The sequence below is a fragment of the Podarcis liolepis genome, assembly GCF_965112155.1.
Source record: "Podarcis liolepis genome assembly, chromosome: 11".
In the NCBI taxonomy this organism is placed as follows: Eukaryota; Metazoa; Chordata; class Lepidosauria; order Squamata; family Lacertidae; genus Podarcis; species Podarcis liolepis.
This window is the reverse complement of record NC_139565.1, coordinates 6,197,689-6,214,976: the sequence shown is the minus strand read 5'-3', so window position 1 is coordinate 6,214,976 and position 17,288 is coordinate 6,197,689. Positions and strand designations below refer to the sequence as shown.

Below are 17,288 nucleotides of genomic sequence, written 5' to 3'. Positions count from 1 at the left end.
TGCCGGGGTGGGGTAAGGCAGCAGTGTAGGTGGTGGGACTGATGCCATCGCTGGCAACCACTTGCGATTTCACACTGTCCCACCCTATCCCAGTACAGTGGTACCTCTGGTTACAAACTTAATTTCTTCTGGAGGTCCGTTCTTAACCTGAAACTGTTCTTAACCTGAGGTACCACTTTAGCTAAAGGGGCCTCCCGCTGCCGCGTGATTTCTGTTCTCATCCTGAGGTAAAGTTCTTAACCCGGGGTACGATTTCTGTGTTAGCAGAGTCTGTAACCCGAAGTGTTTGTAACCTGAGGTGTTTGTAACCCGAGGTACCACTGTACCAGGAAGCAGTAGCATCCACTGCAGGAACCACTGCAGCTCTGCCAGCTAGATATTATTCATTCATTTGTTTATTTTTCACAGAACTGATATACTGTTTTGCTGAAATAAGAGCTCAAAGCAGATATCTGACAGAATAAAACAATAAGATTATTTAAAAGAAAATAAGAAATGATAAGCTTAAAACTAAATTAAAATGCATGCTGACCAACTTGTCCCATTAATTTCAGTGAGACTTATGGATGACAAGCTTAGTCTGGAGCCGTCAAAATTATAAATAAATACGTAGCTGAAATAACAGGCTGTGTGTAGCTTTTTCTGTTTCTCTTTGGGGAGAGTGTTCCAAAGGCACCACAACCAAAAAGGCCGTCCCTTCAGTAGCCCTCTGCTTAAGATTTGAAACTGCCAGAGAAAGGCTTTCTGAATGACATTTAACAGGATACCTGAGTCACAAACTATATAGGGCTTTAAAGGTAAGCACCAGTGTCTCAATATTATGTGCGGAGGTCTATTCATATATTAATAACAAATAATTCACTGCCAGTTTATTTTTTGTGACTAGGGATTCAATTTAGCTAACTGCTCACATATTTGGTATTTCTTTCTTTGCATTTTTATCTGCGCAGCTGAGTTCGGTGACTATGATCCTGATGAACACTTGGACAATTATGTCAGTGAGTTCAAGATTTTCCCCAAACAATCCCAAAAGCTGGAGAGAAAAATACTTGATATACATAAAAACGAATTCAGGTAATTTTGAAAGCTGATTAAAAGATGTATTAAAAGAGTATTATTTAACTATTATTTGTTAGTTCTTTCTGCAGGTTGTAACCTACATAGGTAGAAAATAAAAATCTGTATTTTAAAGGGGTCAATAGATGACAATGCAGTATAAAATTTTGCAAGTCAACAGATCTGCTCAATATGTTATGATCCAAAACTGAGCTGATACTATGGTAAGGCTACAATTAAGCTCATTGATTTCCGTGAGCTAATACAGATGCAACTCCATATTTGATTGGTTTAAAAACACTTTGGTTTAAGAACGGAATTCTGGAACAGATTAAGTTCGTAAAGCGTGTTCTCCAATAAATGAGAGCACGTGTTGCGGTGTGGGCCACCAGGCCAGGCCTCTTGTTGCCAGGCCGGTTAATAGTTGTTGCCTGGCATCATGATTGGGTAACCGGGTTACTGGGGCAAATTGTATGTTGCAAATTGGGTGGGTGGGACCATAGTCTTTAAATATTGGTGCACTCTGGTTTCTCTTTCTCTTTGCAGAGTGCATCGGATCACCCACCCGCCCGCCCTCTTTCCGGTTGACCTTGCTTTGCCTGTCATGGGGTCGTCTGCTTTGGAGCAGGGGCCTAGTAGGAATTTTGCCATTTGGTGATTGGCTGTGCCATTTGGTTTTTGCCTACTACTCAGCAATTCGTCACAACTTATAAGGTTGCGGTTAGGCATTGGTTATAATATGCTGGTGGTGGAGGGGTCAGGCTGGGCCTGCCCCTCCTATTGCGCTGAAGGGAATTCCGTTAAAGGAATCCTGGGGCTTGCCATGATTTCGTCCAATCCCTGTCATGGGACCAGGGCCGCCCAATCCCTGTCATGGGAATCCTTGTTATAGGACTGGGCAGGCAAGCTTTCGGGGAGCTGCTGGGGTGAGCGGCGTGGGTCCGACGCTTAGCTCAAATGACCCCCAAGTTTGTCTTTCTCTTCTACTGGCTACCGATCGGACCTCGGGATGTCAGTTCTGTCCCAGGCGGGGGGGGGGGGGGGCAGATAGTCATAACCAATGTCTAAGCAACCACTCACTGATTTTGTATTTTAATGAAGTTGTGGCCAAAATAGTGCCCAAAAACCAAAACTAAAATTACGTGTTATGTGTGAAGTTATTTGAGGGGTGGCCTGGGGACCTGCACACGCAAACCAAGGTACCACTGTATAAACTCTCAAAAGATCAACAAGTAACATATAATCACAACATACATATTGCTTTATATTTCTCTATTTTTTACCTGGATGTAGCAAATACTGAGCTATTGTATATGAATGTCACTGCTACTGACAAGTGGAAATTTTGGTTTTGCTGGTGAATTTTAAAGAAAAGAACATGGTTGCTATCTAAAGGTTTAGAACATACTTTGATGTTCAGTTACTTTCTGGTTAAACATTTTACCATTTCCTGAAGAGCAGCTATGTTAGTTTGTGGTGCCTTCCAGTTAAGACTAACTTGTTTATTACTGCAACATATTCACAGGCAAGAGTCTACCTCTTTGTTTCCCCCCCAAAATAATAATTGTATTTTTCATTTTCAGCTTTTACAAATATTTTGACAAGAAAAACAAAATCTTTGCAAATCTAAATTACCTTTCCCTCGACTTCCCTCTGCTCCTTTCTGCAGTTACTTATTTCATATATTTTTATTACGGCATATCCAATTCAAATATATTAACAAATTTTCCCAAATCTCCCCCTTAATTGTCTCTTACTGCACATGTTTATATCAGTCCCGCTAATGTTTTAATTTGTTTACAATATGTCTTCAAATAGTCAATAATTTCCCCCCATTCTATTTTAAAAAGTCTACTTTGATTATAGTTCTCTTTCTAGAAGAAAATCACATGAGAGGTTTCATTACTGCTTTCATTTTAATTGCCATTCTGTTGATTTTGTGGTAATTATCCTTTGAAGGATATTTTCTTATTACTGTTGGATGAGCACTTTTAATGTACAGTACAGTTTTTAAACGTTGTTGCTTGGTTTTTATTAGTTTGAATTTCTGTTCTAGTTGCTTTGAGACTGTTCCGATATAAAGCAACTCATTCTGTTTTCTCTCCTTTGACATATTATTTGATAACGAAACAGAATAGAGAGGACAAACCATTTCTCTCTTTCTATAGACATTTGCGGCCTCTTATTATTTTGGAGATAAACGTTGTTTTGGGAAAGGCTGCCCCCTTCAGGCATACTTTTCAACTGAAGAATTAAGAGCATAATTTAAATTATCCTGCAGTAGATGTGAAAAGTGTCATGGAATGTTGCTAGAAAACCACTGGCTTTGTTTATGTAACACTTGCAATTACCAGCAGATTCCAAGACCGAGAAGTAGTTGGAATTTCATTTAGGGAGAGATAAACTGTGCTAGCAGAATGCAGTATCAGAAGGCAAAGGGCCAGGACAAGACTATGCAGGGAACAGTATCTGCAGCCTGAGAAAGCGCCTGTTAACGTCTGCATTTTTGCAGGATGGGTTTTGCGCGTCGAGGTCCCCAAGACACCCCAAATAAGAACACAATGACACTTGATTCTTGTTTAAGGTTTTTGGCATAATTTTGGCCGCAACTTTATTCAAATTACAGCAATGTGAGTGGTTGCTTAGGCATTGGCAGCGACTAACTGACCCCGCACAGGGACAGCACCCCCCCGCGAAGTCAGCAAGGGTAAGTCACCTGGGGAGAGAGACGGGACTGGGAACCATGCCTCACCTCTCCCCAAATGCTCCCAGGGGCTCTTGCATGGCCCTAGCCCCTTGACAGGGGGTTTCGGACAAAAGCATGGCGAGCCCCTGGGTTCCTTTAACGGAAAACCCTTGCAGCAGCAGCAGCATTTTGGAGGGGCAGGCACAGCCAATCCATACCCCTCCACCAACCAATTCTCAAACCAATGCCTAACTGCAAACTTACAAGTTGTGACGATTTGCTACGCAGTAGGCAAAAACCAAATGGCCCCAGCCAATCAGCCAAATGGACAAAATTCCTACCAGGCCCCTGCTCCAAAGCAGACGACCCCATGACAGGCATAGCAAGGTCAAGCAAACAGCCTAACATTAGGGAGGGAGGACGGGTGATCTGAAGCACGCAGCGAAAGAGGAAGCTCGTCACTGCGTGCAGTGTATTTAACAAACAGGGCTGTCAAGTCAATAAATGGCAATATATAAATCTCCCCAGTAACAGCCCACCCCTGCTTAAAGATGGCCAAAGGAAAAACCAAGTTGAGTTACAGATAGGTAGTCGTGTTGGTCTGCCATAGTCAAAATAAAAAAAATCCTTCCAGTAGCACCTTAAAGACCAACTAAGTTAGTTCTTGGTATGAGCTTTCGTGTGCATGCACACTTCTTCAGATACACTGAAACAGAAGTTGCCAGATCCTTCTATATAGTGAGAAGGTGGGGAGGGGTATTACTCAGAAGGGTGGTGGGAATGGGAGATTGGCAGATAGCTGAGATGAGCCTGTTGACGACTCTTAACGACTGCAATAGGTCTTACAGGAAAAGGCAAGGGGTGAGAAGGTGAAAAATGGCTTAGTCATGTATAATGAGATAAGAATCCAATGTCTCTGTTCAGACCAGGTCTCTCCATGGTTTTAAGTTTGGTAATGAGTTGCAATTCAGCAGCTTCTCTTTCCAGTCTATTTCTGAAATTCCTTTGTAGTAAAACAGCTACTTTGAGATCTTGTATAGAATGTCAGGCTCATCTCAGCTATCTGCCAATCTCCCATTCCCACCACCCTTCTGAGTAATACCCCATCCCCACCTTCTCACTATATAGAAGGATCTGGCAACTTCTGTTTCAGTGTATCTGAAGAAGTGTGCATGCACACGAAAGCTCATACCAAGAACTAACTTAGTTGGTCTTTAAGGTGCTACTGGAAGGAATTTTTTTACTTTAAACCAAGTTGAGCTTTGTTTCAAAATCCCAGGCATTTTGCTAAAATTCCCCCTAGACGGTATTTCCGGCAGGAAATTCCGGGCGTAGGGCAACCCTAAACACCGCCTCCGTGGTTGTGCATCTTGCTTTGCATGCAGAAGATCCCAGGTTTTCAATCCTGGGCCTCTCCGGGTAGGACTCGGAAGTCACCAGCCTAAGCCACCACCAGTCCGTATAGACAAGTATTGAGTCAGACAGGTCAGTGGTAAGTTTCAGCTTCCTATAGTCCTGTGTTCCTAGGGAACATATGCACATAAATCTGTCAGCTTCTGTCAAGTGTAAATAGGTTGCTTATGATCTCTTCAGGTACTACTTCAGGGGACACCCCCACCCACAAATGTGTGGGTGAAATTGAGCAAGTGGGAAAAGTGGGTTTTAAAAAAGGAACTATGGAGACAGACAAGTTGATACAATAAATGTTTGAGTGTGTTTAACGTGTTTTTATTTATTTATTAACAGCTGCCTGTTTGGGGTTGGGAATTAGGATCAGGATTGTGCTATGCAAGGAGGGGTAATGCTCTCCCTCTGTGTCATAGTCCTGTTGAAAATGCACCCATCCTCAAAGCTGACGCTACCCCTGGAATGGAAGCTGATATTTGTCTCATTGCAAGACTGACTGATAGGCAGATGAAAGCAAGACAATTTGTGTAGTGCTATAGATAAGCATATATTTCAGGAAATAGTAAATGAAAATGAAAACAAGCTGCACAAAACAGCAAGTGAAGTCACATCAGACTGCAGGTAGTCCAAAGTTAAATCCTGTGATTGGTAGAAGGGGCATAGAAACATTTTTACTTAATGCAGGATGTTTAATTCTAGTTCGGCAGGGGATCCATAGGTGCTTAGTATAACTGTCACATATTCTACACTTGAAAGCCTGAATTAAATGTTCAGTATTTGTAATATTGCCACATACTCATTACTGGCAGATAAAATATTGCTTCCATCCTCCATCCTCTATGAGTTTTGAAAGACTGTCATGGGATCTTGCCAGCTCATAACATTTTTCAGATGTTATTTCACTGCTGGTGATTTTTGTTTGTTCATATAGCGCATTGTGCCGTATTAAATTAGCATAAAGTGTCTCTGAGTACATTTGCAATATCTCACTCTTTTATTCCACATTAGTTAATACACATTAGTAAATACTGACATCCTATCTTTCTCTCTGTTCAAAACCCTATCACAAATTAGAATTATCAGTCCAGACTACAGAGTGCAGTTTCAATATCCTTTCATGTACAGTGGTACCTCGCAAGACGAATGCCTCGCAAGACAAAAAACTCGCTAGACAAAAGGTTTTTCCGTTTTCGATTTGCCTCGCAAGACGAATTTCCCCTATGGGCTTGCTTCGCAAGACGAAAACGTCTCGCGACTTTGTTTTCTTTGTCTAAAAACAAAGACATGTTTTGTTTATAAAGTTAATTTATTTTCCCTTCAATTTTTGAACTGCTCTTTACAGTATGTGTGACTTTAAAGAGCAGTTAATAAACTGTTGTTGTACCAAATTTGGCTTTGTTTGGACTTTTTTTGACCATAGGAACGCATTAATTGATTTTCAATGCATTCCTATGGGATTTCGTGCTTCGCAAGACGAAAAATTCGCTAGACGACAAAAATTGCGGAACGAATTAATTTCGTCTTGCGGGGCACCACTGTACTGTATATTAATTAGTCTTAACATGCTTTGAAAAAGTGTTGGTAACATGTTTCAGGTGGCTAATGAATGAGTAATAAATGCACATTTTCAGTGCTTTTTTATGGCAGCATTCTAACAATTCAGTGATGATGCTCAATGCATTTTAAAAATAATTAACCCTGAATACCATCATTGCAAGGGACGCGGGTGGTGCTGTGGTGTAAACCACTGAGCCTAGGGTTTGCCGATCGGAAGGTTGGCGGTTCGAATCCCTGCAATGGGGTAAGCTCCAGTTGCTCAGTCCCAGCTCCTGCCAACCTAGCAGTTCGAAAGCACATCAAAGTACAAGTAGATAAATAGGTACCGCTCCGGCGGGAAGGTAAACGGCGTTTCCATGCGCTGCTCTGGTTTCGCCAGAAGCGGCTTAGTCATGCATGCTGGCCACATGACCCGGAAAAACTGTCTGCGGACAAACGTCGGCTCACTTGGCCAGTAAAGCGAGATGAGCGCCGCAACCCCAGAGTCATTCGCGACTGGACTTAACTGTCAGGGGTCCTTTACCTTTACCTTCACCATCATTGCAATGGTTGAGCTCTATGGAAATGCTGATCTCTAAGCCTGACTGCAACTGAATCTCCTAAGAAGGTGCTGGTAGAAGGCATGGTAGCTTTAGAGGACTGTGATTAATTAGGCCTTGTAAGCTTTTCATCAGTTTGTCCACCATAGTGAACAAAGAGGATGCTACTCTAATTGACTTAGAAACTATCAGGTGCTAAATTTCTGTGTGATGAGGGAAGTTTTAAGCAGATATTCAGCATTACTAGTTTTCATGTTGCCTTAAGAAGTATGACATATCTGTGACAAGGTGAAAAGAGCAAATCAGTAACCAGATGTTGAAATAAATAGTTGAGTGCTGTAAATTAAGACTCAGTAGAATGATATAATATAATGTTGTATTTAATTCTGGTGGTCAAAAAAATTCCAGGTACTAAATTTCTGTCTGCTAATTAAACATACTGTAGAAATCTCCTGTGGCCGCATCAGGATAACAATTTGTCATGGGGCCCATGGATACAGCAGAGCAAAACAAATTATCAGTGAACAAACTCCGTATCACATGCATGAGCTGCTAGGGAAATGGTGACTCACAGTGACAGGTGCCAAAGTGGGGAACAAGCATCTTTTTCAGGTGTAAGAACATTTGCCGTTTTCTTCCTCATGAAGATCTATCAAAATGTGGAGCATAATCTTTGTGAAATGCAAACAGAATTGGTGTCTGAAGGTTGTTCTTTCTGAAGTAGATGTCAGATTTCTAGCTATGTTTTCTAGTCGTTGTTTTAAATGCACCACCTTACACTTTTATCATAAAGAAAGTACAATTCACATTTATTCAACAACAATTTTAGGAAGCTTGTTATTTTTGTTTTTAATACATACATACATACATACATACATACATACATATATACAAACCATAGTGGCTAAATGCTGGTCTAATGTAGTTTTGCTCATAGGGATGGACCTTCATATATATTTCATTCATTTTTACCTCCAAGAAGCTCAAAGCAGACATAGGGGGTTCGATCCTACAACAGTGTTTCCTTTTCTCACCCCAACAGCTTCCTTTCAATATTTTCCAGAAGATCTGGGGTCATTGCTGGGCTGTGTTACCAGGGGGATGAGAGGAGAAAATTCTAACTTAGGCAATCTTGAGGTACAACCCATTCTTCCCTCCCATTTTAACTCTACAGCAGCCCTATGAAATTGGTTAGACTGAGAAAGAGTGAGCGGCTCAAAGGCATCTGGCGAGCTTCATAGCTGAGTGAGGGAAGGCCTAGTCCATCACTGTCTGTTCAACAAAAATAGGAGTCATATGGAAGACTAACACATATATCTACTATTGCATGGCATGGTTTCAACCACTTCTGGGATTCTTCACAGAGCGTTGTCTGACTCGTAAGAAGAGACAGATAGAAATCCTTACAGTTGTACTAGTAGCAGAAATGTGTACACGGGTCATCACATATCTAACTTCAGACAGAACTTCAATTTCGCTTCACACAATGCTTCTCAATATAGTCAGCTCACACACTTGGCTACTAGTCACCAAGTGTACAGTAAGTGCTTTGAAAATCCTGATTTTATTTTCTGGATACACATTGGAACATTAGAGCCATTCAGTATTAAAGGCACACATTTTAAATAATGTGGACCTTCTTTCTAGATCTGCGATCCAGCTATTGGTTTATAATGTCTCTTTCCTGCTGAGGAGATGTGAAGGAGGGTGTTAAATCTGAAGGTGTCAATAAATCTGAAAAGGATTTTTGTTTCTAAGTTGTTTAGAGTCCTGTTGTATTCTCTGTTTTAAGGTCTGATAAATTTACAAATGCCATTTGGAAAATAGCAGTGTTAAGTCTAGAATGTCTCTTTCTACAGATAATGACCCCAATTTGTAACTCGGGTTGTGAGAAATTAGTCCTTCTACCTCTTCTGTAGTAGCTTGCTGTACAGATTGTAAAATGGCGTTTCTTTTTTACTGATCAACGTGGAGGTTCTGTAATTTCAGCTTGTTGAAAATTCTGCTTATCCTTCTCGAAGAAGATCTCTGCAAAGTTCATACTCTCAGCAAGATGTACTTAATGTGAAGAGTACCTATTGGGATGGTGTGCTATTTAAGCAGTCCATAGTAGCTACAACTGCTCCTCTAAATTCCACTTACCCGGTTTTGATTGCAGCTCTTCTGCTTTGATCCTTGCAACTTCTACATTTGTTTTTAATTCAAGTGTGAGACCAGCAGCTGTCCCAGATTCCAAACCCGTCAGCAAAGACTGTACAGAATTTCCCCTCTCACACAATTATGACACACTTAAGATCATTGCTCAGCTGCTGGCCCCTCAGTGGAGCTATAAGCAAGCATGATATTAAATCTAGCTTTTGGACTGAATTGCTTAGACCCTCCCATGGACTTTTCATTGTATTAGTTTGAAATCATTTGAATCAAGGTCTGGCTTAACAATGACGCACGCTGACAAGATAATAACTTTCTGTCCTTTTCACGTTACTTGAATGGTTTCCTAGGGATATTCCCCTAGAAATGAGGGGCTAGGGGATATTTCTCATGACTGTTTGTGTGTCTCTGTGGTGGCACCTTCTTATAGTAGTTCCATCACCTACTGTGCCATGTTGCTCTTGCTTGCTACGCAAGTTGGCTCCCAATACACAGGTAGCCCGTATGCTGATGGCAAATCATGCTGCTGGCATCAAGCTGGTACAAAGGAGATGCCCAGGCAATAGATGTTCCAGTGCCGTAACTACTTGACACTGTAATAAGTAAAATTATGCCTTAAGCCCTGCAAGGACCTATGGGACTGCCTCTCCTGGTATGCCCCGCGGAAGACCTTAAGGTCCATAAATAACAACACTTTGGAGGTCCCGAGCCTCAAGGAGGTTAGCTTGGTCCCAACCAGGGCCAGGGCCTTTTCAGCACTGTCCCTGACTTGGTGGAACGCTCTTGTCCCAAGAGACTAGGGCCCTGCGGGATTTGACGTCTTTCCGCAGGACCTGCAAGATGGAGCTGTTTTACCTGGCCTTCGGCTTGGACTCACTCTGACCCCTTATATGGGACTTGGTATATAAATTTTCCCTTGGCTTTTTTGCTGGCCCATGTAGGACCAGCATGGAAAGCTGGCTCGAGTGAATATCTGATGTTTCCTCCCTTTATGGTCTTGATTTATGGGCTACTACTAAAATGAGGCTGCATTTTAAGCTGTATTTTAAGCCGTATTTTAATTAACTGTTTTTTTCTTTTTTCTTTTTTCCTATTACATTTCATTGTAATTTATATTCAGTGTTAGCCTCCCTGAGCCCGGCCCTGGCTGGGGAGGGCGGGGTATAAATTAAAATTTATTATTATTACTATTACTATTATTATTATTATTATGAAGTGGGCAAAGGCATTCTGCTCTTCCAGACTTACCTGCAAATTCCTTTGCTTCCAGCAACAATAGTGCAAGGCTGTTTAGCTGTTTCCATCTTTGGGCCTTTAAAACTACCTTTAGATGTTGAGCTGTCTTGAAGGGGTCTGTGAGGTTAACATATGGGAGTGCTGGAGGTGAAATAGTTAAACAGGTTACCCAATCAGAACCCAGGGGGGGTAGAGTCAGAGGGACTATAAAACCAGCTCTGGGAGGGACAAAGAGGGGAGTTCGTTGGGAGTTGGGTGGTTGGTTGGAGTGGGAGTGAATTGGGATAGAGTCTGTGGGCAGGTTGAGTTAGTGTAGCGAAATAAGTGGAGTTAGGAACAGTTAGGAGCTAGGAAGACAAGTAAATATTTGAGAGGTGGTTTAGTGAGTGAGAGCAGGTAGCGGAAGTTATAGGTCTGGATAGGCACCCCATGATTGTAATGGACCTATACCGTTTATGAAACCACACGCTTGTTAAACTGCAATAAATAAACAGAACTTTATGTTCCAGTTTAACCCTGATTGGACCCAGTATTGTACCAGGTAGGGCCTGGGTGGTGGCAGCGAGAAATAAAGTGGTGGCACAGGGATCAATAGACGGTGAAACGTCCGGGGACCCTGTGTGATTGCCACAGGGCCACCCAAACTTCACTGTAGTATTGTGCAATGGTACTTCAAAGAGAGCAGAGACTGGAAGAAATTTAAAGACTATTTACAGAAATATTGTAAAATTAATGAATGTTAGAAGGATGTTGGATAGAAACTAGGGTTTCCAGCTGTAATGCTTTAGGAGATACAAAAAAAAAAAAAAAAGGTTTACAAATGGGTAAAAGCTTAATGGTAAGGATTTGCTGAACTAACAAATTGAAGTGGAATACAAAGAAGGGAGGTATGAGGAGGTCTGGGGAAATAAGCGTAAGGAAGATATGGTATGGAAAATTATTTGTTTTTTAACTGTTTTTATGTTGTATTTTGTTTCTTTTTATTTTTTCATTGTTATATTTTTAAAAAACTTTAATAAATATCTTTTGGGGGGAAAACAAAACCAAGAGAGCAGGAAAACTGCTCTATTGCCACAATATCCATGAAATGCCCTCCAAGGGTCCCTATTTTCCGGGGACAGTCTTGGAATTACGAAACCCACCCCACTTCTGATTTGATCCTAGAATGTGCCCATTTCTCCCTGCCAGTGCCACCGCCACTGAGCTTGGGCAACTCATAGTGGCTGCATGGAGCAGGTGAAGAGGAGGAGAGGCCGTCGCTGCCGAGCCCAGCCTTGTGGGATGCACTAACTCAGAGGTGCAGGCAGAGAGCAGGGCCACCCTGGATGCGAAGAAAGCGAGAGCAGAGCAGAGAGCAAGGAGTCTTGTAAAAAATAATAATGCTTTGCACGCCCATGTCTAACCTTGAGGAGGTTTGAGGAGGGTCAGTTGGTTGGGGAGTGAGATATGCCTCTATTTTCATCTAAGGGATGTTGGAAGGTATGCTATGAGTCCCACTGAAAGAGTAATTTTACTGGATTTAGGTTCCGCGCATGTGAGTAAATTAACCCCCGCCACACACACACATCAGGACAGGCATCTGCATGACTGATCCCATAAGTCAGTGCTTTAATGAGGTAGCTTGTTCAATTGGGCTATTAGATCAATTAGTCTACTAGGTGCTTTTGTTGCTTTTTGTTTTGCTTAGCTTGAGAAGAATAAAATCTAATAGCCCAATTTAACGTGCTGCCCTTGAGTACCCCCAGAAAAAAGCACTGCGTGATGTAAACCAGCATCAAAATTCTTTCCCCACCCGCATTCAGTTTTATGTTTTACTGCATTTTTTTGAATTGGGTGGGGTTTGGGTTTTTTTTTGTCTTGATAGTCAGTGGATTTTGCAGATTTAGGTACTTTTCTTCTCTTTCATCCACATTGTTAGTGCAGCCCTCCCTGGTACAAAAGCAGATTTGTATTTTTCGCTTTAAGAATTTCAGAAATGACTCCTTCCTTTATTTAATTTCTTTGTCTATTACTGTCCTCACTCCTTTTCTCATTTGTGACATGAACATGTGACATTGCTTGTGAAGTGGCCAATTTCTTTACAGTTTGCCTTGGTTAAAATGTTTTAGTTGTTCTAAATCCAAAACTGATAATTACTAATATATTTTCATTTTCTTGGCTTTCTACCCATTCCATTTCCAAATCTGGGAGGCATTGCTACTTTAAAACAGTGCAAATGCATAACACAAATTCTATCTACTACTGTTAAACTGATTATTCTATATTTGACTGCTACTTAATATTGAATTAGACCATTGGCTCAACTAGTCTAGTAGTAGTATTTATATCCCACCCTTTTTCCCTGACAGGGACTCAGGGGGATTACAGATAAAAGAGAAGCAGCTACAAACATAGGGAAAAAAGCTATTATTATAAACAGTTTAACATTAATAATATATAAATACGTTCTATTAAAACATACAGATCATTCTGACTGGCAGTGACACTCCAGAGATTCAGAGGACATTTCTTAGTTTGGGGGCACAATTTTTTTCTCAGTTGCAGATCCTGCAATTGCCATATTTTTCACTCAATAAGACACAGCAAGTTTTTGGAGGAGGAAAACAAGAAAAAAAATATTCTGAACGAAACAGTGGATGTATGATTTTTGTGTTTCATGCTGTGGCCACAGACATGTGATTTGACGATGAGTTTGGGGTAGCCCAATGCAAAAACCCTGAGAATCCATGTGGATCTGTGCTCTGTAACCACATTTTTGCACCATTGCGGCCCCACGAAACAGTGGATGTGTGGTTTTTTTGGTGCAGGCTGTAACCATGGAAATGCTATGTGATCTGGTGGTGAATTTGGGATGACCCAATGCAAAAATCCCAAGGATCCATGCGGATCCGTGCTTTGTAAATCTGGGCCTATCTGCCTGCAGTTGCTCTGCAGCAGAACTCTGCACAAATGCTGTGCTGCATATTGGTGAATCATTCTGCAAAGCCAGGAGTGATCTGTATGATTCCCTCCAGATGTTGGTGGACAACAGCTCCCATCATCCCTGACTGTTGAGCCTGCCGACTGAGGCTGATGGGAATTGGGAAGACTTACCTTTGTTCTGATTTACAATTCAGTTAAACTGTAGGTGGGAAGCAGATGGGGTTGAATATCTCACACATTGAAAAAGTAGGTTTTTTGCTTACTTTGGATAATTTAGCATGGGAGGAGAAGGACTCATTCTTTCCCCCATATCCTATTCCCCAATGCAAATCCATAAAGAGGTCACTCTGTCCCAGGGAGAAGAAGAGAAAAACGAAAAATAACTTTAAAATTAAGCACAGCTGTGCAAGCGTTCACCGGGAAGTAGCATCTGAAGTGATCAAATCAATTATGATGACCATTCGGTCGCTGAGAGCAAAATAAAGGAGAAAACTTCCATCTCACAGATTCACTTCCACCTGCCCCAGGGCAAAAGGCTGAAGGTGGCGCAGGAAAGGAAACCAGAGAGGAGGGGGCCCAATCAGTTCTGCAGGATCAAACTCATTCCTACCATTAATTTTAATGATCTTGCCACACTGCTGGGTCACATGGCGTGTGGAGGGGAGCTTGCCAGGTGGAATGATCCCCTCCCCCCCCCCACGATCCCACACACTCAGGGCATGGGAGGAAAAGATGGGGCAGGGGGAAGATGGTGCAGGACTCCCGCTGATGGGGCATATTAGGTGATTCCTTCCCAGCGGGTTTGTCAGGAGGCTGGAGGTTACAAACGCCTCTGCTCTCTGTGCATGGATTTACTGCACAGCATAGCCTTAATTATGGCTAATGCTAACGGCTTTTGATAATATTCACACCGCCACAAAGCATTTATGCAGACGCTCTGTGCAGTAGATTTATCTGAAGTATGTATGTCAATCCTTGCTGTTTGGAAAAACACACTACCATTGTGTCGGATCAGCAGGTATGCGTGACATGGTTTACCATTTGGATCATGTTCGTGATTTGGATGCACGCGTCGTAAAGTGGAGTGTTCCACAAGAACGCTGACAGATTCAAGTCTAGGCCTGGAGAGGCAGCCATGACCAAAATACCCTTGTTTATTTGCTTGTTTATTTCCAGAGCAGGAAAGAAACACATCTTAATAGGAGTGCTTCTTTAAAATGAATTTAGGAAATAGGTCATTGAAAACCAAGACTGCAGCTTATTTCTCACTAAGCTCCAACTGTCCCATGTGCACCAGGAGAGAGCAAATATTTGAAAGATACTTGATAGCCCCTGATTAACTGCACAGCTCACTGGAGTCCCGAGAATATGTCAAGAGCATCTAGGCTTAATCCAAAGGGATTAGGTGCTGTGAGAGAGTACAAGCAGAATCATATGAAAGATCTCCTATTTCCCCTCCCATGATAGATACCTTTGGCTGATTTTTTTTGTATATTAAAATTTTTTTCATTATGCTTTTTTTTAGGGGTCAGAGTCCAGCTGTTGCTGAGTTTAATTTATTATTGAAAGCACATTCTTTAGAAACCTATGGTGTTGATCCCCACCCTTGCAAGGTAATGTATTTATTTTAATTTTTTAAGCACAATTAGTATTTTCCATATTTAGTGCCTGTTCAATCCCTCCCCTATTTATGCCATTAAATATGTACTGCTAGAAAAATGCAACCTGTGCTTCTGATAGAAGTAGTGCGACTCATGCAACACGCTGGCGATTAATATACACAGAACAATAATTATACATACATTATCAACCTTCTGAGAAAAATACAAAACATTAAACAAAGCCACAAAGACTTGCAAACTACCCAAAGGCGGCTGTTTGCCCCCGATGGGGCCCTTTAACTGGGGCTTGCAGGTAGCACACTCCCAAGAGAGTTTTCCGGGCTTCTTCAGTGGTCTAATCTCAAAGTCTTGATATGTATATTGATATTCAATCTTATAGAGAATACTTTTTCTTGGCTTACGTTTAAGAGACTGCTTTGCTTAGCAAAGTTATCCTGTTTGGATCTGGATACACTCTTTCATTGTTCCCTTGGCCAGTAAAGCGAGATGAGCGCCGCAACCCCAGAGTCGGCCACGACTGGACCTAACGGTCAGGGGCCCCTTTACCTTTACCTAATCAGAAGACCTATCACTCATTCAAAAGCCATAATCAGCACATCAGCATTCTGGGCCAATATTTGACTGAGTGAAATGACATCAGCATACAACAACTGAGATGACCCTCAGATAAGTGAGGAGTGCATCACTTAATAGTCCAAACTAATGTAAGCTGGATGCCAACATGGAAAATGAGAGGAAAGTTTCAAAACCCGGTTCCTGAATAGACCAAGTGGAGCTGATTAGGAATATAGTACAGTACTACCTTGGGGTCATGGGCATAGCGAAGAGGGGGCAGCAGGGCAGCTGCTCCCTCATCAAGTAAAGAAATAAAAAAACTAACTGACCAATCACAACATAGATACCTCAGTTCTGACCCCCAACATATATCCTGCCCCCCTAACATAAATTCTGGCTACGTCCATGCTTGGGTTTGAAGGGAGGGGAGAAATCACTCCGTTATTTTTGCATAATAGTGTAGTGCCTCTGTAAAATTTGAAACATTCTTCACTATTATGTGTTTCTCCATTTCTACAAAAGTGTCTTGCACTGGTATAAACTATAAAACTTAGCAAGAGAGACTATCATATAAATGTACTTACATTACATTTTTATGCTAACAATTATATATGACCGTTGTGTTAATCCTCCTGCGCTGCCCACTAAACCTGATTATATTCTGGCAAACTGCAACAAGCTGGCTTTCTTAAACAGTTGGAACACCAGCTTAAAAGCAAATTCATAGGATCTTCTACAATACAAGGAAATATATATAGCCAATTATGGAATTTTCTGCATGTTTGAACACGCCCCCTCCAGTTTCTAATTTGTTTTATCTTTTCCCCCTTTCTTTCAAGGATTCAACAGGGACCACAACATTTTTAGGATTCACAGCCACAGGTTTTGTTGTTTTCCAGGGAAATAAAAGGATACATTTGCTAAAATGGTGAGCTGAAAAACGGTTAACTGAATATGATTTTTAATGTTATAACATGTCTTGGTTTCTTCCCTTCCAAAAACTTATGTTGGTAAGTCTTGCTCTCTCTCTCTCTCTCTCTCTCTCTCTATATATATATATTCATTGTAAAGCGTTTTAGTGAAATAGGATTATTAGTCCACATTTAAAACATGCATTTCAGTTTAGCTGATGGGGGTCCAGGGATTGTGTGGTAGAGAAACTTCCAGCGGTGAATTGATAAAAAGTAAGGTGATGTGCTTGAACTTCCTGGAGTCCATGCCTCCTGTTTTCTAAGCCATGCTTCCTCATCTAGATGTTTGAGAGAGTGTGATTAAGTATGAGTAAAGTCCAGATTTAGCTTGCTACCAACCACCATGTCCATTCACCCTTGTGAAGTCAAGACAGCTGATGGTAGGGAAAGTCTGGATCAAGGTGATCCACCGTGAGCCAGTTTTTGGTGGCTCTTGGCAACATTTGACTTTCATCCTGCCTTCCCAAAGCCAGCTAGTGAGGCGATGGGGTTTGGGAAGGAGATGTGAGGGCTCTGACTGGGTTCTAGAATCCTCTGGCCTCCTTCCCAAAGCCTAGTCAGCACTTTCCCAGCTTTGGGAAGGAGG

At 41.6% G+C, this 17,288-nt stretch overlaps 1 protein-coding gene and 1 long non-coding RNA gene across 3 annotated transcripts in view; one reads left to right on the top strand and one right to left on the bottom strand.

The window, feature by feature from the left end:
- The window catches only part of FRMD3 (FERM domain containing 3), a 125,635-nt gene that overhangs the window by 82,047 nt on the left and 26,300 nt on the right, over positions 1-17,288 (top strand). For both annotated transcript variants that reach the window (XM_083464903.1, XM_083464902.1), the window contains 3 exons: positions 951-1,074; positions 15,080-15,167; positions 16,571-16,659. In XM_083464903.1, the coding sequence (XP_083321029.1) occupies positions 951-1,074; positions 15,080-15,167; positions 16,571-16,659 (301 nt within the window). The remainder of the gene's footprint in view (positions 1-950; positions 1,075-15,079; positions 15,168-16,570; positions 16,660-17,288) is intronic.
- Positions 8,102-11,314, bottom strand: LOC310688537. The gene is made up of 2 exons (XR_014517018.1): positions 10,645-11,314; positions 8,102-8,330 (listed from the first exon to the last, which is right to left on the bottom strand). It is a non-coding gene; the product is annotated as an uncharacterized lncRNA (long non-coding RNA).